The sequence below is a fragment of the Pongo pygmaeus genome, chromosome X (assembly GCF_028885625.2).
Source record: "Pongo pygmaeus isolate AG05252 chromosome X, NHGRI_mPonPyg2-v2.0_pri, whole genome shotgun sequence".
Classification (NCBI taxonomy): Eukaryota; Metazoa; Chordata; class Mammalia; order Primates; family Hominidae; genus Pongo; species Pongo pygmaeus.
Genome location: NC_072396.2, coordinates 32277578 through 32299961, shown reverse-complemented (window position 1 = coordinate 32299961; position 22384 = coordinate 32277578). Strand labels below are relative to the sequence as shown.

Here is a 22384-nt window from a genome sequence, read left to right as displayed (position 1 = left end):
ATCTACAGAAGGAAATATGAAAGTAGAAAACAAAACGATTGCATTGTCAAAACATGTAAGATGTTTTAATCACCTAAAATGAAACCACAATTGTATTATAATTGCTATCCTTTGTCAAACTTTTGAAATTAAAAAAAAAACACTTTGGAATGGTCTAAAACTACATCATAAAAATGGCTCAGCCACTATCTATAGAGATTGACATTTTTTGTTTGTGTTCTGTGTTTAGGAATTTAATGATATATATTACTGCAGATTCAATGTAAGTTCACGATACAGATAAAGATGGCCAAAGCTGTAATTTTTTCATCCATTTCTTGAATGATGTATGCTAAAATTAAAGTAATCCTAAAGTTAATAATAACTTTTAGTGAATGCTTGCTGTGTGTCAAAAAGTATGCTAGTCACTTTATATATATTGATTTATTTCATCCTTTCAAAAACACTCTTTGAAAAGTACTCTGATTATTCTAAGTTTGCAGAGAAGAAAACTGAAGGCTAGAGAAGTTCAGAATCTTCTTTTGCAAGTAATAGAGTTGTGAATGCATAGCAATTACTCTTGTAGATGACATCACAGGCTTCCTCTTCCCAATTGTCTACGTAGCTAAAACAAAGCAAGAAAACCCCATAAGAATCTGAAAAAGACTCATGTAATTATTAATTGACAAAAAAGATTATATTACATTACTGATAAACCAACAGGTAGAAAATGAAAGCAATGAAATAGTATAATGCGAAAAAAATTTCATATTATATTCTTTGATGAAAAAATGAAACAATAATTGCAAACTGCATTTCATTTTTAATGAAACGACAATGTTTAATTCTTCTAAAAGGTAGGGAGCAAATAAAATGGTTATCTGGTCTTTACATCGAATGTGTCATCACTACTAAGTGATATTAGCTAGCTTATTACTTAAAATTTTCTTTTAGGAAAAAAGTGTGAAAATAGACAGGAGGAGACATTAAATGGTTAAAGCGACACCCCCTTGCTCCCTAAGTTCTTTCTGAGTCTGTGTGCCTAAGATTAACAAGAGAGCCTGTGAGTCTCCCAAGGCAATCACAAAGCTATGTCTACAGCCTTGGAGAGCTGTGATTACAGCAGCCAGCCTCCTTTGCAGCACCTCAGTGATGACTACACTAACTCTCACTACTGAGCAACAATGAAACGTTTCAAACCCAACCACCAACACTGTTATAACTCTTAAAATTTGAGCCAGTCACCATACCTGAACCTAAAAAGAAAATTACCAAAAATCTTGATACATTAATGATTCATAATTGCTAATCTTTATTGACAATCTCTTCTAGTTCTTATCTACATATATTTTAACTGTCTACATAATGTAAATTAAATTTTAAATTCTGATTTGTAAACTTAATATTATTGCATAAATATTTATCAATGTTGTTAAACATCTTTTAATAATTATTTTAACTTCTTTATATAATTTCATTAATTTCCATCTTTATGTCCTTGCTGGTCTGACATTTAGAAAAAACTCCTCCTCTTATTTAGAAAAAAAGAGTGAAGAGGCTGGGGGTGGTGGCTTATACCTGTAATCCCAGCACTTTGGGAGGCTGAGGCAGGCAGATCACGAGATCAGGAGTTTGAGACCGGCCTGACCAACATGGTGAAACCCTGTCTCTACTAAAAATACAAAAACTAGCCTGGCGTGGTGCTGCCTGCCTGTAGTCCCAGCTACTCGGGAGGCTGAGGCAGGGGAATCGCTTGAACCCGGGAGGCGGAGGTTGCAGTGAGCCAAGATCACGCCACTGCACTCCAGCCTGGGTGACAGAGCAAGACTCTGTCTCAAAAATAAATAAATAAGGAGAATAAATGGGGACAATAACAACTTATTCACAAAACAGAAATAAAATCGGAGACGTCACGTGGAAAAAGCTTATCTTGAAAGCGTGGTCAGAGTGGAAAGAAACAGCAACAGGAGAATCTTGATTTGGTGAAAAAACAGAACGCAGATGGCATAGAGTATCAACAATTAATTAGCAGGCCATCAAGAGACGGCCATAACATATTGATAATTGTTTTCTTTCACCCTTAATTTTTTCTAAAACAAAAACATGAAGTTAGGAAGTAGTTAATTTTGTTAGCCACATGGCTTCATGGTTTAATTTTATCTTCTCTATGGACCTGGTACAACAATAAAGTTCTTTTGAGATAGAAAGACAGATGTTAGGCAAAAACATACAAGATTTTCATTCTAATCAAAATCTTTGCCAATAGGCTATGACAGAATCCTATGAGAGATGATGCCATTTAGAACTTTCACAAGAGGCAAAAACAGTATGCCATTGGCACTTAAACTGCCAACAGTGATCATCATAGGATTTATTTCATTTGGCGAATTCTTGGTTGAGTTCATAACCTGTTCCCTAGGCTTTTAAGATTGGTCCAAACTTGGCAATGGATTCTTTGGAAAAATTATTTCTTGATCGTTTTAAACTTTCTTTTCCAGTGTCAAGAGAGATTTTCCCAGGCTCAGAGTTTTCATTTATTTTTTCCCCTGTCAGTTTTTGAAAGAGAAATCCCCTTTTTGTCGGCTTTGTGATTGCTTTTGTGTCAAATTCAGCATAAAAGCTTTTCAAACGTGACAGCATTAGCTGTTTTGTGCTTGGCTGAGCTAAGAGTACATGAATTCAATAGAGAAAGGAAATCTTGTTTGAGCCTGGCTGATTTGGCTATATAATATTGAAAACTATCTGAAGCAAGAAATGTAATACTTTTCAAATTATTAAATAAACATTTCCAAGGCTGCAAAATCTCTGTGTTTTTGAAGGCATTCTTTAGGAAACTTGAAACACAGATATTCTATAATCACATAATTAATTTTAAAAGTTGAACTTATTGTATATAATAACTAAGGCAGCTATTTGAGTGTCTCAAATTATTTTACTAAAAAGGGAGAAATTTTTCAAATATGGAAATAGTGCCTTACATTTTTAGTTATCTGTGGAAGGATCGATGGCATCATATATCTTATCCACCATAAAAATATGTACAGTAGTGGAAACTGAATTTTTCTTCTATATATTTTGTGTATTTTTTGGAGTTGTACAAAATTAAATCAGCAAATTGACCCACACTAGTAGTTTGAGGTTTGGGTTTCTGGTACAATAATGAAAAACGTTATTAGAAATCTTCTTGCCAGAACCTACCATTTCTTCATGTATTTTCGTTATTCCCTTTTGTTCTCCCCTAAAGCTTCTATGTGATTAAAGAGAAAAGATCAATAACCCAATAGTACTTTTTCTCCTAAAGTATGCATGAAACTGTTAAACTTCTCAAAGCATACAAACAGAGTGCTCTCTACATTGCTGATAGAACACAGGTAGTAACGGGCTAGTTTCCCCAGGTAACTATTATATTATGTAAGTATTTAATGCAGAGTCACCAAGCCTTGAATAACTTTATGCTTTGATTGTACCATGTTTTCTCTAGTTTGCTTTTCACAATTTAACTTAATCCCATGCTTGAAAATATAATGTGGTAACTCTGTAAATCTGCTCCTCAAAAAATTTTCAAAATCATCTTTTCTTTTTTCTTTTCTTTCTTTTTTTCCTTTTTTTGAGATGGCGTCTCACTCTGTCACCCAGGCTGGAGTGCAGTGGCATGACCTTGGCTTACTGCAACCTCCACCTCCTGTGATCAAGTGAGTCTCTCAGCATCCCAAGGAGATGGAACTACAGGCACGCTCCACCACGCCCAACTATTTCTTGTGTTTTTAGTAGAGACAGGGTTTCACTATGTTGGCCAGGCTGCTCTCAAACCCCTGACCTCGAGTGATCCGCCCACTTCAGCCTCCCAAAGTGCTGGGATACAGGCATGAGCCAACACGCCTGGCCCCAAATTGCCTTTTCTGAACCCTGGGAATTAACCAAAGGCTGGCAACAATTTTTGAAATGCTGACTCTCAATAAAAATGGCAAAGTTTGAGGCTTTTTAAGTTGGCCTTTCCCATCACTTTCTCCCAGCTCCACAGTAGCCTTGAAAATCAGTAGCCTTGCAACCATAGTAGCTGTGAAAACTAGCAGCCTTTTAGCCACCAGAGTGTAGACCAGGATTGGAATTCTTCAAAAAGGCCAATTTTATTCCAAGAGCCTTGCCACTATTTGACCTATCTTGCAGCTCCCTGGAATAAGCCTATATACATGGCCTTGCCTTTATTTGGCCTGACTTAGAGATAACTTTCTAGGAAAAGCCGTAGCTCCAGGGTGTTGGTCCAAACCAATTAGCAGCAATTCTTTAACATAACAGGTTCCTAAGGCTGTGATGCTAGTTGAGATAAACATAGATCTGGAGAAAAACTTCCAATGAAGCTCTGGAGAATGAGGTGTCCATAGGGGATTTTGGCAACCTCTGACATGTTCTTGCGGGATCTAGAAGCCCATGTGCGTGTCTTAACAAATAGAGAATATCAATAAAGAGATAGAAATTGTAAATAAGAACTCAGTGGAATATCTGGAGTTGGAAAGCACAATAACTGAAATTAAATTTTCACTTGACATCAGATTCAAGCTGGCAAAAGGAAGAATCAGCAAACTTGAAAATAGGTAAATGGGATAATCCAATCCAAAGAAAAGAAAGAAAAAAAATTAAGGAAATACAGAAAGCAAAAACTGACTGAATTGAAAGGAGAATTAGGGAATTCAACAAAAATAGTTGGAGACTTCAACATCTCATTTTTAATAACAGGTAAAAGAACTAGGCAAATTAACAAGGAAATAGACACTTGAAAAAGACTATAAAGACTATAAACTTACAAGACCTAACAGATATCTATACAACGTTTCATCCAATAATAGCAGAATACTCATTCTTTTCAACTGTACATGAAATATTCTCTAGGGTAGGCCATATGCTAGGTCATAAAATAAGTCTCACTACATTCAAAGGGATAAAATCATACAATGCAGATTTTATGACCATAATGGAGTAAAATTAAAAATCAGTAACAGAAGTAAATTTGGGAGTTCATAAATATGAGAAAATTATACAACACACTCTTAAATAGCCAATGGGCCAAAGAAGAAATAAAAAATACAAAAATATCTTGAGATAAATGGAAATAAAAATACAACATACCAAAACTTATGGGAGGAGGCTGAAGCAGTGCTTAGAGTGAAATGTATAACTATAAATACCTATATTTAAAAAGGAAAAAGATCTGAAATCAATAGCCTAAGCTTCTACCTTAAGAAACTAGAAAAAGAAGAGAAAAGCAAATCTACAGTAAGCAGCAGGAAGTAATAACAATTAGTGTGAAAAAAATCAGATAGAGGAAGAAAATATAATAGAAAAAATCAGCAAAACCAAAATCTAGAAATATAGTTATTTGAAAAGGTCAACAAAATTGACAAAGTTTTAGCTGATTGCTTAAGAAATGTTCAAGTTACTAATATTAGAGAAAAAGAGGATGCATTACTACCAACATTACAGAAATAAAAAGAATTGAAAGAGGATATTATGAACAACTAAACAAATAGATAACCTGTATAGACCTATCACAAGAAATTGAATTGGTATTAAAAACTTCCCCCAATGAAAGGCTCAGGCCCAGAAGTCTTCCCCCGATGAATTCTACCAAACATATACACAACTCTTCCAAAAAATAGAAGAGAAAGGAACACTTCCTAGCCAGACAAAGATATCACAAGAAAACAAGCTACAGAGCAATATGCCTTATGAATATAGACTTGAAACGCCTCAAAAAATTATCAAACCTAATAGAACAACATATTAACATGATTGCTACCGTAACCAGGTAGGATTTATCCCAGGAATGTAAGGTTGGTTTAACATCCAAAATTTAATCAATGTATTATACCATATCAATAGAATAAAGGACGAAAATCATATGGTCATCACAATAAATACAGAAAATTCATGTGACAAAGTACAAAACCCTTTCAAGCTTGAAAAATAAAGAACACTTAACAAATGGAGAATAGAAGGTATTGGCCAGGCACGGTGGCTCACGCCTGTAATCCCAGCACTTTGGGAGGCCAAGGCAGGCGGATCACGAGGTCAGGAGATCGAGACCATCCTGGCTAATATGGTGAAACCCCGTCTCTACTAAAAATACAAAAAATTAGCTGGGCACGGTGGTGGGAGGCTGAGGCAGGAGAATGGCGTGAACCCTGGAGGCAGAGCTTGCAGTGAGCCAAGACAGCGGCACTGCAGTCCGGCCTGGGGTGAAAGAGTGAGACTCCGTCTATAAAAAAAAAAAAAAAACAAAGAATAGAATGTATTGTGGATTGAATACTGTCCCCCACTCCCAAAAGACATACTAAAAGCCTGAGCCCAGGTACCTGCAAATGTGACCTTATGTAGAAATAGAGTCTTTGCAGATGCAGTCAAGTTAAGATGGTATTTTTATAAGAAGAGGAAAAGAGGCATACACAGAGAGAAGAATGCCACATAAAGGCATGACCACGGGAAAAACACCATGTGATGTTACAGGTAGAGATTAAAGTGCTACAGTTGCAAGACAAGTAAAACTAATGATTAACAGCCATCATTAGAAGCAAGGAAGAGGCAAGGAAAAATTCTCCCCTACAGGTTTTAGCAGGAGTGTGGCCTGCTGGAATCTCGATTTTGGATCTAGCCTCCAGAAGTCTGAGACAATGAGTTTTGTCTACCCAGCTACGCAAATTGTGACACTTAATTACAGAAGCCCTAGGAAACTAATACAGAAGAGGATTTCCTCAACCTGATAAAAGGGAACTACAAAAATTCCACAGCTGATGTTATTATGAAACACTGAATGCTTTCCCCTAAGATTAGGAAAAAGTGAAGGATGCCTGGTCTCACCACTTCTATTCAGTATTGTACTGGAAGTTCAGGCCAGAGAAATTAGGCAAGAAAAATAAATAAAAGACATCCAGATTAGAAAGGAATAAGTAAAATTATCTCTACTTGCAGACAGCATGACCTTGTCATTAGAAAACTCTAAAGAATCTATGAAAAAATATTAGAAATAATAAAATAATTCGGCAAATTTGTAGGATACAAGATGAATATACAAAATGAATTATTTTATACATTAAAAATGAATAATCTAAAAGTGAAATTAGGAAAATATTTACAATGGCATCAAAAAATTGTAAAAACTTAGGAATAAAAGAGATGCAAGGCTTGTATACTGAAGAATACAAAGTATTGTTGAAAGAAATTAAAGATCAAAAAAATAGAAAAATACTGCATGTTCTCAGATCAAAAGACTTAATATTATTAAGGTATCAATATCCCCCCAATTGATCTACAGACTCTATGGAATCATTATCAAAATCACAACTGGCTTTTTTTTCAGAAATTGACAAGTGGATCCTACCATTTCTATTGAAATGCAAGGGATGTAGAATAGTCAAAACAACCTTGAAAAAAGAACAACATTGGAGGACTTAACTTTCCAATTTCAAAAACTACTACAAAGCTACAATTATTAAGACAATGTGGTACTAGAATGTGAATAGACATATAGATCAATGAAATAGAATTGAAAGTTCAAAAGTAAACCTTTGCATTTATGGTCAACTGATTTTTGACAAGGGTACCAAGACAATTCAATGGAAAAAGAATAGTCTTTCACAACCTGGTGCTAGAATAACTGGATATACACATGAAAAATAATGAAATTTGGCCCCACCTCACACCATACACAAAAATTAGCCTAAATGTATCATAGAAGAAAACAAATAACCTGATTAAAATGGGCAAAACACTTAAACATTTCTCAAAAGAAGATATACACATAGCTAATGGGTTTCTGAAAAATGCTCAGCAACACTAATCATTGGGGAAATGCATATTACAGTCGCAATGAGATATCACTTTACACCTGTTAGAATGGCTGTTATAAAAAGAGAAGAACGATAACAAGTGTTGATCAAGGATATGGAAAAAAGGTAACACTTGTATGTCATTGGTGGGAATGTATATTAGTACAACCATTATGGAGAACAATATGGTAGCTCCTCAAAAATCTGAAAACAGAATTACCATAGGATCCAGCAATCCCACTTCTGGGTATATATCCAAAAGAATTTAAACCAGTATGTCAAAGAGATATTTTCACTCCTGTTTTTATTGCAGCATTAGTCACAAAAGCCATGATATGGAATCAACTTAAGTTTCCATCAGTGGATGAATGGATAAAGAAAATGTGGTACATATACACAATGGAGTATTATTCAGCCTTAAATAAAGAAGAATATCCTTTTGTTTATGACAACATGGATGAACCTGGAGGACATTATGCTAAATGAAATAAGCCAGGCACAGAAAGTCAAATACTGCGTGATCTCATTTATGTGTGGAATCTAAAAAAGTCAAACTCATTGAAGTAGAGAGTAGAATGGTGGTTACCACAGGCTGTGGATTTGGGGGTGGAAAATGGGGAGACGTTGATCAAAAGGGGTAAAAATTTTAGTCAGGAGGAATAAGTTTTTGAGACTTTATGACACAACCTGGTGACCATAGTTAATAATATTATATTGTATATTTCAAAATTGCTAAAATAACAGATTTTAAATGTTCTTGCTATAAAATATGATAAATATATGAGGTGATAGATATGTTAAATTGCTCGATATAATCATTCTACAATGTATACATATATCAAAACATACATGCACCCCATAAATGTATATAATTTGTCAAAGCAAAATAAAATTAAAAATAAAATGTTTTAAAACTTCTGTAAAATAAACTTTATAATAATGAAATATTTTTATAGAATCATAGAGCTAAATATATTAATAAGAACTAAAACTTTAAAACTCTTATAAGAAAATGTAGGAATACAATGGATTATGCAACGTTTTCTTAGCTATGACACCAAAAGCAAAAGTAACCGAAAAATACACAATTTGGACTTTAACAAAATTAAAACTTTTGTACTGCAAGCAATATTGTAAAGAAAGGGAAAAGACAATCCTCAGAATGGGTAAAAATATTTGTAAATCATATATTTGATAAGATACTTGTATCAAGAATATATAAAAACTCATAATTCAACAACAAAAAGGATAAATGACTTAATTACAAGTGGAGAAACAGTTTGAATAGGCATTTCTCCAAAGTACATGTACAGATCTCCATAAGCACATGAAAAGATGGTTAACATCATTGATTGTTTAAAAAATGCAGATGAAAACCACAATGAGATAGTACTTTTTACCCACTAGGATGGCTAATACAAAAAATACAGACAATAACAAGTGTTGAAAAGATGAAGAATACTTGGAATTTTCACATTACTGGTGGAAATGTAAAATGGTGAAACAACTTTGAAAAAAGTTTGGAAGTTCCTGGAAATATTTTTTTAATTTTTAATTTTTGTGGGTACACAGTAGGTATATATATTTATGGGATACAGGAGATATTTTGATATAGGCATACAATGTGTAACAGTCACATCAGGGTACACGGCCTATCCCTCACCTCAAGCAATTATCTTTTCTGTTACAAACAATCTAATAATAATCAGTTATTTGTAAATTCACAATACATTTTTTGACTGTAGTCATCCTCTTGTGCTATCAAATACTAGATCTTATTCATTCTATCAAACTATATTTTTGTATTATATATTTCACTACCCATTAACCATCCCCCCTTTCCCCCTACCGCTACCCTTCCCAGTCTCCTGGAAATATTAAACATGAAGCTACCATATGACAAAACCATTCTACTCCCAGGTGTATGCCAAACAGAAATGCAAATACATGTACACAGAAAATCTTTATACAGATGTTCATAGCAGCATTATTTATAATAGCCAAAAAGTAGAACCAACTCAAATGTCCATCAGCTAATGAATAAATTTTAAAATGTCCTCTTCATCCAAAAATGGAATATTATTTAGCAATAAAAAGAAATGAAATACTGATATGCACTGTAACATGGGTGAACCACATAAATACGCTAAGTGATAGAATCCAGTCACAAAAGACCCCAAATTGTATCAATACATTCATGTAAAACATCCAGTAAAGACTGAAGGAGGAGGAGAATAGACAATAGAAAGGGACTGTTAATTGGTATGGGTTTCATTGGGGGCAAATAAAATGTTCTCAAATTAGATCATAATAATGGTTGCACAACCCTGAATATATTAAAAACCAGAAAATTATGCACTCTAAGTGGGAGAATTTTATGGTATGTTAAAAAGTGTATCTGCATGTCATTGACTACAGATCTTTTCTTATTTTTTCAAGTTTTATGAACACAGTTTTAGAAACATAGTCTCCATCTTTCTCTTTCATGAAGCTGCTTGCCAGCTATAGAAATGAAAAAATAGCCATGTCTGTGGAACATAACTGCTACCTAGATGGGAGCCTCCATCACATAATGGATAGGGAGCTATTTTCTTTTATGGTCGAGATAGGCAGGTTCTGTCCTATAGAATATATTCTGAGATGTTACCTGTAGCTCAAAAACAGGGATATTGTTGTTCTAAACATTTCCTCAACATTTATATGGCTTCCTATTTATTAATAAGAGAACCTGTTCTTTATGTGTCATTATACTAGTTTATTCTAGCCCTGGTCCTGGTCCAGGACTGTCTGGAGGTATTAGAATTGCCCTACTCTATGTGAAATAAGGTCATATCTGAATAGGTATGTCAGTCAGCATAGGCTAAGCTACAGTAATAAGCAACCTCAAATCTAGAGGTTTAATAGTCTATATTTTACTCATGTTACATGTTCGTTGTAGACTGATGAGAGCGTTCTACTTAGCTTAGTCACTCGGGGACCATGGCTGATGGTATCTCCATCTTGGTACATCCTTTCGTGATCATAGAGGCAAGGAACATGGTTCTTGAACCTTCTGCCTGGAAGTGACAAGTAGACAAAACCAGTCACGTGGCCATTCCTGAGTTCAATGGGGATGCCGATGTATAATCTTCTGGCATGAAAAGGCACTGGATATTTGAGAACAATAATGCAATCTACCACAATATGCTCATGGGGTCTGAAAAGGAGCTGAAAAAATGCCATTTTCTGGGGTTCTGTCCTCTGGCATTGTTTCTGGAATCATTTCCACCCATCCATTTCCACACCCTCTCAACCGACTTTTCTCGGATGCCTGGGGTAGCTGGGTGATTTGTTAATTACAACATTGCTTAAGCCTTTTAATAAAGTCAGCAAATTAAAGAGAGAGCCCAGATAAAGAGAATGCTTTCAAAAATGTCATAATGAAATTAAGGTAACGAAGCACTTGGAGACCTCTCCTCCCTTCTTTTTGTATAAAACTTATTCCAAAGAAGCTGGAAGAGAAATGGGGCCTGAAAGTAAAGAGGGGGAAAATATATTGTATGCCATTAGTTTAATTATAAAAATTCATTACATGAAGCCATGTAAGACAGAAAATAATGGAACTCTAATGGGTTGGCCGATAACACATTTACTAGTCTGCTCTCAGCTTGTAGTCATTGTTGAAAGGACAAAAAAGTAACGACGTTGGTATGTAGTCTTCAAAGCTATTGTAAAGATTAATCATTTTCAGTAAGCTGGAAAATGAGGGCCATTTTCTTAAATAGTATGCCCTGTATAGAGTGTTACCTTCTGAAACAGAGTTGTTTGGTAATGTCAGAGGTTTAATAGATGAGTCTTGAAGTTAATGGTGAGAGGCTTTACTTTTGAAATGGCTTTCTTACAGCTATTTTAACATTTCTATTATAAATCCATAAAGAGGTTTTATAGGTCGTTTTAATTCACACAAGGAAGGAAGAAATTGTGCTTCTCTTTTTCCAATAAGGATTTATAGAACATTAATTCATTCTTGGGACCAAATTGTTTAGTGATTTTCAAAAATAAACTATGTATTTTTCTGCTTTTTTTCAGAAATGCCTTACTTTATTATACATAATAATTTTCCAGTCATGCTATAATCATCAAGATTGTTTTATATTCTTCAAAGCTCAGTTAAAGTAAACCCAATCCTTTTCCTTAAATTTCTTTATATGGATGCATAACTTCTTTAACTGAATTGAAATGAAACCTGAATTGAGAGTCCAGAAACCTGCATTTTTATGATGACTCTTTCACTGACTAGCTATGTCACCTTGAACAAGTCACTTAACCTTTCAGAGCATTTATATTCTCATGTGGACAATTATGGAATTGCTCAAAAGAAGAAGATATCAAAAGATGAAAGTGAATGTGTAGGTAGGGGTCATATATTCGAGGGCCTTGTAATCCAAAGAGAGAGGTTAGGACTTTGTCTTGTAGGTAATAACAAACCATTGAAAGGTTTTACGCAGAGGAGAAATGAGGTCCTATTTGCATTACAAAAAGATCATTTAAGCTGTTGTATGTAGGTGGAAGGGTGGTTTGAGAGTGGAGGGACGGAGCCAGTAAAAAAGATGATTTTAGTACCTGAGCAAGAGATGATAGGGACGTAAATTAAGGTAGTGTCAATGGAAGTAGAAGATTTGGATAAAAGTAAAAAAAAAAAAAAAAAAAAAAAAAAAACTTATGACACAGCTACCCAGGGAGTATGTTCCCTGCCTCCTGCTCCAGTTGAGGACCAACATATCATCAGATTGATCCAGAGACAGAATTTTGGAGAACATTAATATTTAAAAGACAGGCAAAAAAAAAAAAAATGCTTGAACACTCAGAGAATACAGAGGCGACCCAAAGAGTGGAAGCCAAGAAAGCAGAGAACTTCGAGAAGAGAATAGTCAGCAGCACAAGTTGCTGCAAATAAAGCAAGTAAATAAGAACTTAAATCTTTCCATAGGCATTGGCTTTTGGTAACTGAATCAGTTAACTATTTTCACAAATGTGAGTGGCATATAGCAATAAGCCCATATTGCCTTTCATGAATTTACAGCTTGGGTGGGGTGGCACTTCTTCATGCTGCAGGTTGATTGGGGTCGCTCTGCTCCATATGTCACTCATTCTCCTCCTGAGATGAGTAGGCTAGTCCAGAGCATGTTTGTCTTAAGGTAATGGAGAAGTGCAAAAGGGATAGCCACACTGCATAAATACATTTCAAGCTTCTGCTTGTGTTACTTCTATTAATATCCCACTGGGATTAGGCAAAGCAAGTCACATGACTAAGCTCAATGTCAAGGGCATGCTGTCTTTCGTAGGAAGAATTTCAAAGTTACTTAGCAAAGGGCATGGATACAGGGAGAGGTAAAGAATTGGGGCCAGTAATTCAATTTGCCATAGTGACTTCTGTCAGAATAGTTTTAGTGGACAGATGATGACAGAAACCTGATTTTCATGAATTGGAGAGTGGCAGGAATGTAATCAAGTTGAGATAATGAGTGAATATCTGCCTTCTAAAGAGTGTGACTGTGAAAGGAAAGAAAATGATAGAGTGCCGATTATTGTTGTTGTTGTTTAAAGATGAGAGAGACACTCATGTTTGAAGTCTCTAGAGAAGGTCCCCGCAGAGAGGCAAGAAGTTGGAACACATAAAGAGAGAGGGAGTATGTGGAGGAGGATCCCAGAATAGATGGGTGCCCAGATGGTGAAATCAACTTCCAATAGCAGAAAAGTCGCCTCTTCCTCTGAGACTAGAGAGAAGGATGCAAGATGTAAAGGCTGATATTTCATGAAATGTATGTTTGATATATTAAATTTCCCCCTGTGGAATTGTAGGCAGGATCATTTACTGTGAGATTTCTTTCAGTTCGTGTTATCAGGAATTAGTCTGTAAACCACATTCGATATTTCAAACAGAGGAAATTCAATAGAGAGGACTGGCTGCTCCATAGGAATGACGGAGCTGACAAACCCAACACAGGACAGTGAGGCAACCCGGAATTTAGCAACTTCAGGAAACTATTACCACCTCAAGGGTTGGGGAACCAACAAGTTTTACCAAAGCCCAGAAACCAGAACCATCGGGTGCTAATTCAACCACCTTAAGGTCTGCACAGCAGGTAATGGAATTACAGAGGGAGCAGCTGTCCAGTGGGAAATGGAGACAAAGGAGATACTGCCAAGACAGAGAGAGAACGGGGATAATTCTCTTGTTTCACCCTTTCTCATGCTCTTCTATCTCCCACTAGTGTGTCTCATGACTTCACCTAGTTAGAAGCCCGCTAGCAAGAAATCCCAGGAAATTCTGAGCTCCTATGGGAGTTAGTACATCTCAATGCTGAGTGGAGTAGGAAATGGGTAGAGAATGGATCTAAGAGCAAATGACCTCTTAGTGGTTAGAATCCCTTGGTTCATGAATGTGAATACAGTATCCAAGGAAAAATAACAAATCCAACATGTAGAACTTTTCGTTCATAAACATATTAGGATCCTGTTTTACAATTTTCCAAGCAATTGCTTGATTTTGACACTTCAGGACAAGCCGGAGGCATGGTCAGAGCAAGTAACCCCATCCTAGTTTACAGATGACAAAACTGGGACTTACAAGGTTAATGACTTCCTTAAGATCAAACTGCAAAACAATGGACAAGCAAAACTTCCTGGGAAGATGTCCTTTCATTACTCTGCACTGCCTTTCTTGAAGTTCCTTTAAGACACAGTCGTTAAAAATTTAAATAATAGTTCACCCAGAACAAACATTTATTTTACTTGTAGGTGAATATCACAAAACACATTTTAAAAGGAAATTTAACCAATATTGAACCTTAAAATTTTAATGATAGAGCTATGCACTTGCTTTTATCTTCCAAGTTAAAGGGAGAATTTTAGAGTTGCAGCATTTCTAGACAATGTCTATAAAACAGCGAGCTACTTGCTTTACATTCAGAAGGGGCTCACACTGTGGGGAATATAGTTTGACTCATTAAAATTAGTAGATGTACTAGCAGTAGTAATAATGATGATGATAATGATGATGATGATGATGATGATGATGATGATGCTGCTGATGGTTAATATTTATTTAATCCTTCGGGCACGCCAGGCACCTTTGTAAATGTTCTCCCTGAATTCTCTAAGTTAACCCACCCAATCATATTTCCACATAAATACTGTTAATATTCCCATTTAGCAAAGGAGGAAACTGAGACACAGAAAAGATAATTAACTTTCCCATTTGCTACTAAGTGGTCACGCCAGGATTCAAACCCAGCAGGCTCATTGTATTGCTCAGGCTTTTAGCTACTCTCTCTTCCTCCTCTCTTTTCTACCATGTAGGGTCAATATCACTAAAATAAGTTCTTACAAATAAAAAAAAATGAGAGAAGACAAACAATTAAAGTAGAAAAAAATACTCAAAATTCTTGAAATTAATTCAGATTGTCTCATAGTCCACAATCACTTTTTCTACCTAAAATACTGTGAATATATATCAAGCACTTAGTGCAGTAGCAGCATAATGGGTTTGAATATGAAAAATTTCTTTCCTGGTTGGGGAAACAATCTTTTGGGGATTTAGCATTTTATATTCTTCATAGAAAACACACACACATACACATACACACACACACACACATACAAAGGCAATCTTTTTTTATAAGCTAGTGCTCACAGTATTTTAAATTTCTTCACACACTATGATCACCAGACAAGCAATTCCCTGTGGTGTACACCATTGTAAATGGAATTCAGAACGAGAAAAGGGTGTGTGTGAAGTCTATTGTATTTTTGAATTTACACTCCTTCTGAGGTCTGGAGTTATCCCAGTAGTAAATTTCACAGCAGTAGGCAAAGCTGGTCAAGGTCATGGTTCCTAGTGTGAATGACACTTGGGTAAAGCCCAAGGTGGGCGGGCAGAATATTACCGTAGGAGAAAGGGAAAACATTCTGTTGTGGGGAATATCTTTAAGAAGGGAGGAAAGAAAAAGGCTACCTTTGAGAACCTTTGTGTTTATATAAGGGCCTGAGCCCCCTCAATGTCAGTCAAGGTCAGTGGGGGTTTTACTTTTTAATCCTACATCCTCACAAAACCTGGGCAGTATTCAGTGAGGGTTAGCACTCAGTCAAGATTTCCTTAGGTATAACAGTCCTAACTTTTCGCTGTGAATACAATTTTGCAGAAAAATATATGGCACGCGTATTTCTACCTTTCAAGCATTAAAGTACATCAGAAAGTTCTGGTTTGACATCAGGCCTCGCTCTTTACTACCTTGTTTAGTAGGAAACCTCTCATTTAACTCTAGCTTACTATTTCTTTCAGAGATTTTGGAAAATTCTAGGATATGTTATAATTTATAATTTTAGGCATTTTTATGATCTATTGATTATGTTTTTAGATTCATTGGCACCTTCTGCATTTTATGTTTTTTAATTTTAACAGCTTTATTGAAGTGTAATTGATATATAAAAACCGCATAAAATTATATGGGCTAGAACATGTGCATATACCCATGAAACCATCCAAATAGTATATATAACCTCTTATATCTAGACTTTTCAAATAGGAACCTATGAGTGATGGGTGGCTTCCAAGGTTATTTAACTTGCTTGAGTAAAATAAATGATTTTAATTATATATTTACTAAAAATTTTGTTTTTATTTTGTATTCCTGAGCTTTTACATATATGCTGTGATATTGGTCCATCATAAGTATTTTGTTAACAATTCAGTCTTTTATAAAAGGAATTCATTTGAAAAAAGGTCCAAGTTCTTGGTCTCAGTTTTGTGGATGTTTATGCTATTAATTAGCGATTTAATAGATGAGATAATAAGCTCTTCTTTTAAAATGCAAATAGCACCCTCTGGATACTAAGGGCCAATTACATGTTCTTTCATATCTTGGAATACATTACTTTTGTCACTTTAGGTTTGGCTTAAGAGAGGAGGAGAAGGAAAGAAGTGGTAATTTTGTACCCTAGGATATTTCTAGAAAAGGCAAGCCTTTGGCAGAAGTTCCCTCAGAAGGGCTTTCAAATAGCGTGAGGATCTGAAAAGTGGAGAATAGAAACTGTAATGCTTGATAAAAGGAGTATGGAAGAAAAGGCAGGCATTCCACGAGGATAAATGTTAATTGTTTTGTAATAGCAGCAACTGTGCTCTGTGCATTTAGACACTGTCCTCTGCTTTCATAGCAAAAGTCAGTGATACTGGCATTAGCTTCCTGGTAATAGTTTGGTAATCTGGATCTTTCATAGCAAAAGTCAGTGATATTGGCATTAGCTTCCTGGTAATAGTTTGGTAATCTGAATCTATTTGCTATATGCAGTAAATACTATCATTTGGTTTGATTCTAGGATGTTTTAGTTAACTGAGAAATTACATTATATATAGATTGTATATGTTCAATAGGAGTTCACCAAACACGCTGAAATTATGCTAAGAATACTGTTTGATTTTTATTCTGTAAATATCATACTAACGCAAAAGAACAAATATTTAAAAAAATGATTTTTCTCCTCAGAAGCATTATTTTCAATTTCTTCCATTTCGTGTTCGGCTCATGATTATGTATTCTTAGAGATAAACACAGTGTAGTTAAAAATTGTGTTCTGTTTTTTACACAAGAAAATTGTGTTCTTTTTACAGTGAACACATTTGCTACACATTTGCTACATATTGGACCATTGGAATGATGTATTATGTTCTTTTAATGTCACTGCATTAAACATTGACATTGACATTGTTTCTCTTTTTTTTTTTTTTTTTTTTTTTTTTGAGATGGAGTCTTGCTCTGTCGCCCAGGCCCAGGCTGGAGAGCAGTGGCACGATCTTGGCTCACTGCAACTTCTGCCTCCTGGGTTCAAGCACTTCTCTGCCTCAGCCTCCTGAGTAGCTGGGATTACAGGAGCCTGCCAGCACGCTCGGCTAATTTTTGTATTTTTAGTAGAGATGGTGTTTCACCATCTTGGCCAGACTGGTCTTGAACTCCTGACCTCGTGATCCACCTGCCTTGGCCTCCCTAAGTGCTGGGATTACAGGCATGAGCCACCGCACCCAGCCTGTTTCTCATTTTTTTACTGCTTTGGTTAATGATGATTTTAAGTCATATAGTATATTGATCTTCTTTTGAAGATTTTATTAGGATAAAGTACCAAAAGTGAGACTACTAAGTCAATGGGAATAAGCATTTGTATGTCACTTGGTATCTATTGCCAAATTGTCCTAATAGATACTGTCCCCAGCAGTAATACATGAATGTGCTAGTTTTAGTGTTCTTTTCAGCTTTGGGTTTTATTTTTTGTTAATTTAATTGGTGTCCAATTGTACCTTTTCAACTTAATACTCTATTTTTTATTACTTGAAAGTTAACTTTTTTCTTTTTAAATAAAATCATCCTACTCTTTCTCTTGTTTGAACTACCTGTTCCTATTCCTCTGTCCATTTATCAATGACTTAACCCATCCTATTGAATTTGATATAACTATCTTAACAATTAGTATTATCTTAATGCTTAGAAGCCTCCTCACTGCACTCTCAGAAATGTTTAATAGAAATTTCAGGTTGATATGCTTCGAGATAAAACCTACCATTAATCGACTTCTTTCTTTGAAATATGTTTCAAATGATGAGATAGCAAGTTTGAAAACACTGAATTGCCAAAGACAAACAATGAAGAAAATGTAGGTGATTTGGTTTAGTGAGATTCTTATATTTTGACTTTTATTCTAATTTTAAAGTAGGATATTCTAAAAGTATTTTGATCCTTCAAAAAAGTTCATAACTAGAATAACAGTACTATTCTTTTGTTGTTCACTATTTTCTGTATGCAGGTTTAGTTGAACGCCAGTAGATGGCACTAATTACATAAACAATTCAACAAGTTAATGAAGAGGGAAAGAAATGTATGAGATTTTTTTTTTGCTTCAAATGTTGTTATATGTCACATATTCAACAATTATATATGAGCTTATTTTTGTAGTTATTTTTCTCTTGTGATAAAAACAATTAAGCCCACTTTATTGCCAATTAATTGCTACTAAGTTGAAATACTTGATACTGGTTATTGCTCAAGATGCTGCATTTGAAAAGTTTGTCCTGAAAGGTAGGTTACCTTATACTGTCATGATTGACTAAATCATATGGTAGGTTAAAAGCAATCTAATATATGTATTCTGACCTGAGGATTCAGAAGCTGTTTACGAAGTATTTTAAGACACTCCAACTAGAGATTTCATTAAAAAAAACTGACATTCATTCTCTTTCTCATAAAAATCTATAGCAGTTGGCCAAAGACCTCCGCCAGTGGCAGATAAATGTAGATGTTGCAAATGACTTGGCCCTGAAACTTCTCCGGGATTATTCTGCAGATGATACCAGAAAAGTCCACATGATAACAGAGAATATCAATGCCTCTTGGGGAAGCATTCATAAAAGGTATGAATTACATTATTTCTAAAATTACTGTTGGCCGTAATAATGCGGTGGTGAAACTGGATGGACCATGAAGATTTGTTTTTCCAATCCAGCTAAACTGGAGCTTGGGAGGGTTCAAGATGATAAATACCAACTAAACTCACGGACTTGGCTCAGACTTCTATTTTAAAAATGAGGAACATAAGATCTCATTTGCCCGCTGTCACAAAAGTAGTGACATAACCAAGAGATTAAACAAAAATCAAAATACTGATTTATAGCTAGAAGAGCCGTTTATCAGTCTACTTTGATAACTCTATCCGAAGAAATATCTTTCTATCTCATCATGGCACACACTGCCTTACCTGTTATCTGATAAATAAGTACTTTGGGATTCATGGTGGAGTTATATCTGTCCATGGTATCATCCTCGTATCTCATTCCACACACCCAATGGGAAAATCTGTGGAGGGCAATATGACTCATCACTTCATTTCCCATTATATATCAATGGAAATCAACAGCGCTTATAGGCAGTATCTCCTCAAACTAAGCCTTGTATCCTTATTATACCTCTCTTGATCTCTAGTGCTTTTTTCGCTAGCATTTATTCCAATCACAAATTAAAATATAAATTATGTAACTAATTGTTAAATATTTGTCCCTTAAATTAATCTAAATACCATGAGGGCAGAGATTTTGTCTTTCTTATTTGATACATCCCCAGGTCCTGAACCACATGATATAATAGGGAGCTAGTAAATGTTTTTTGAATGATGACTCCCTTTGCAGAATGTACAATTACCTTGTGCAAGCTGAAAAAAATAGTACCCGTACAATATGAGGAAGACCACGGTGAAAAATAATTGAGCTCCAAAATATGACATCAATTACTGAAAAGATAAGCTCGGTGATTTTTAACAAGAAGTAAAAATCACCATTGGGGCCAAAACAGATTTTGAACTAATAGCAGGAAGTCTTAGGAGAAATGAGATAATGATATATGGAAATTAAGAGACCAACTAAATTTTGAAACTGAGCTAGATATTAGAGAGTAAAAACTCCTGTGAAGCTGAATTTTAAGCTAGTGACCCTGGGGAATCGAGCAACTCTAATCCTGAATTCCAGACAGTAGGTGTATAGATGGAAAAGACCATGGAAAAGAAGATTCAGCCTAAAGCTGGGAAGTTTTAATTGGAGCCCTATGAAAAAGACCCTGGTGGAGAAAGGGCAAACTTGAATATCGAACTGATATTTGGAAAAATTCTCATAGTTCATAGTAACTACTTTTTCTCAATGGCAAGGCTTGGACTTTCTTCTCAAAATACAGATCTTGTATGTGTTCAATTAAACAGGGACAGATTAGGTTCAGGAAGAATTATTCACATGGAATCAATTGGTATCAGAGAGTCAACCATTAGATCTTAGTGAGAAATATCTGCTTCTCAAAGAGAAGTTTTTTTGGGAAAGCAAATTAAAGTCAGAGATTAATTTGATGAGTTTAGGGAATATAAACTAAAGAGCCAAGAAAAAAGCTTGCTCATGGTATGAAACTAGAGCTTCAGGACACTGATCTATTCTATCTGTACTACTCTTTCTGACAGACCCCTCTCTTCATTCTCATGCTCCTTGATGGCCCAAGCAACTGTCTCAGTTTTTTAAAAAATTGTTTTATTAAGGTCTTTGGATTCTTCTTGGGAATGACTTCCAGTTTATATTTTTTGGCTTGGTTCCAAAAAGCTATCAGCTAAGGAATGCATATAGTTACTTCCCCTATGGGTAAAGTAAATGAGAATTTTAGAAGCCAACTCACATTTTTAGCCTGTACAGAATCTGCAGTTCGCCAAGCTACTTCTGACTAATGTCTATAAAGTTCTTCCCTGTTCTTTTCTCACTTCACATGTACTCTGCAAGAATTCATTCACTTGTGTAGTTTCAGTCTGTTGATGACTACCCATCTATAATTCCAGCTGAGAATGATCTTTTGAGTTTTAGACATGTAGATCTTACTGCTTTCTTTCGATGTTAATGTCCCACAGGAACTTCACATTGAAGAGGTCCAAAGCTAAACTCATCTTTGCCATCTTCCAATCTCTTTCTCCAAATGCAACCTACTTCTATTGTCCTTGTCTTAGTCCCTTTTGTGCTTCCGTAACAAAATACCACAGACTGGGTAATTTATAATGAACAGGGATTTGTTGGCTCATAGTTCTGGAGGCTGGGAAGTCCAAGATCAAGGGGCTGGAATCTGGTAAGGGCCTTCTTGTTGTGTCATGATTCCATGATGGAAGGTGGAAGAGCAAAAGAGAGAAAAAATGGGGCCAAACTTGTCCTTATATGAAACTCACTCCCACAATAATGATGCTAATCTGTTCATGAGGGCAGAGCCTTCATGTCCTAATCACCTCTTAAAGGTCACGCTTACTACTGTTGCAATGGCAATTAAATTTTACCGTTAAGTTTGGGAAGGGACAAACATTAAACCATAGCATTCTGCCCCTTTTTCCCCCCCAAAATTCATGTTCTTCTCAAAGACAAAATACATTCATTTCATCCCCAAAGCCCCCAAAATCTTATTTCAGCATAAACTCAAAAGTGCAATCTAATATAAATTAGGTATGGGTGAGACTCAAGGCACAATTCATCCTGAGGCAAATTCCCCTCCGTCTCTGAGCCTGCAAAATCAAATAAAGTTCATCCCCTCACTCCCTACCCTTCCCAGCATCAGGTAACCACCAATCACAGAAAGTTTTATTGATAGTCCTGCTCTAGATCATCTTTGTCTATGTTCACTTTAGCTATTTATCCTAGTGTTCCATTATTGGAACACTAAGCATGTGGGAATTATTTATATTCTACTGTTCAAGGTCATCACCAAGGTCTGATTGCAAAAATTCAAAAAATTGCAACCTTAAGCATAAATGGGTTAAGCAGTTTAGGGTACATTTATAATAATTATTTACTATGCTACTTCAAAAATCTTATTGCCTCCATTTATAAATAAAAAGTTTTGTCTCTACACAGTGGCTTATTGTAATGCATTTACTTGTTTCTGCCCGATTTTTTTCTATTTATACATTTTCTTTTTTATTTTTATTTTTATTTTTTAACTTTTAAGTCCAGGGGTACATGTGCAGGTTTGTTACATAGGTAAACTTGTGTCATGGGG

General features: G+C 35.4%; 1 protein-coding gene across 4 annotated transcripts in view; it reads left to right on the top strand.

Annotated features, from left to right (window-relative positions):
* Nucleotides 1-22384, top strand: part of DMD (dystrophin) — a 2105574-nt gene that overhangs the window by 1553008 nt on the left and 530182 nt on the right. For all 4 annotated transcript variants that reach the window (XM_054470954.2, XM_063660502.1, XM_054470953.2 and 1 more), the window contains exon 54: nt 19082-19236. In XM_054470954.2, the coding sequence (XP_054326929.1) occupies nt 19082-19236 (155 nt within the window). The remainder of the gene's footprint in view (nt 1-19081; nt 19237-22384) is intronic.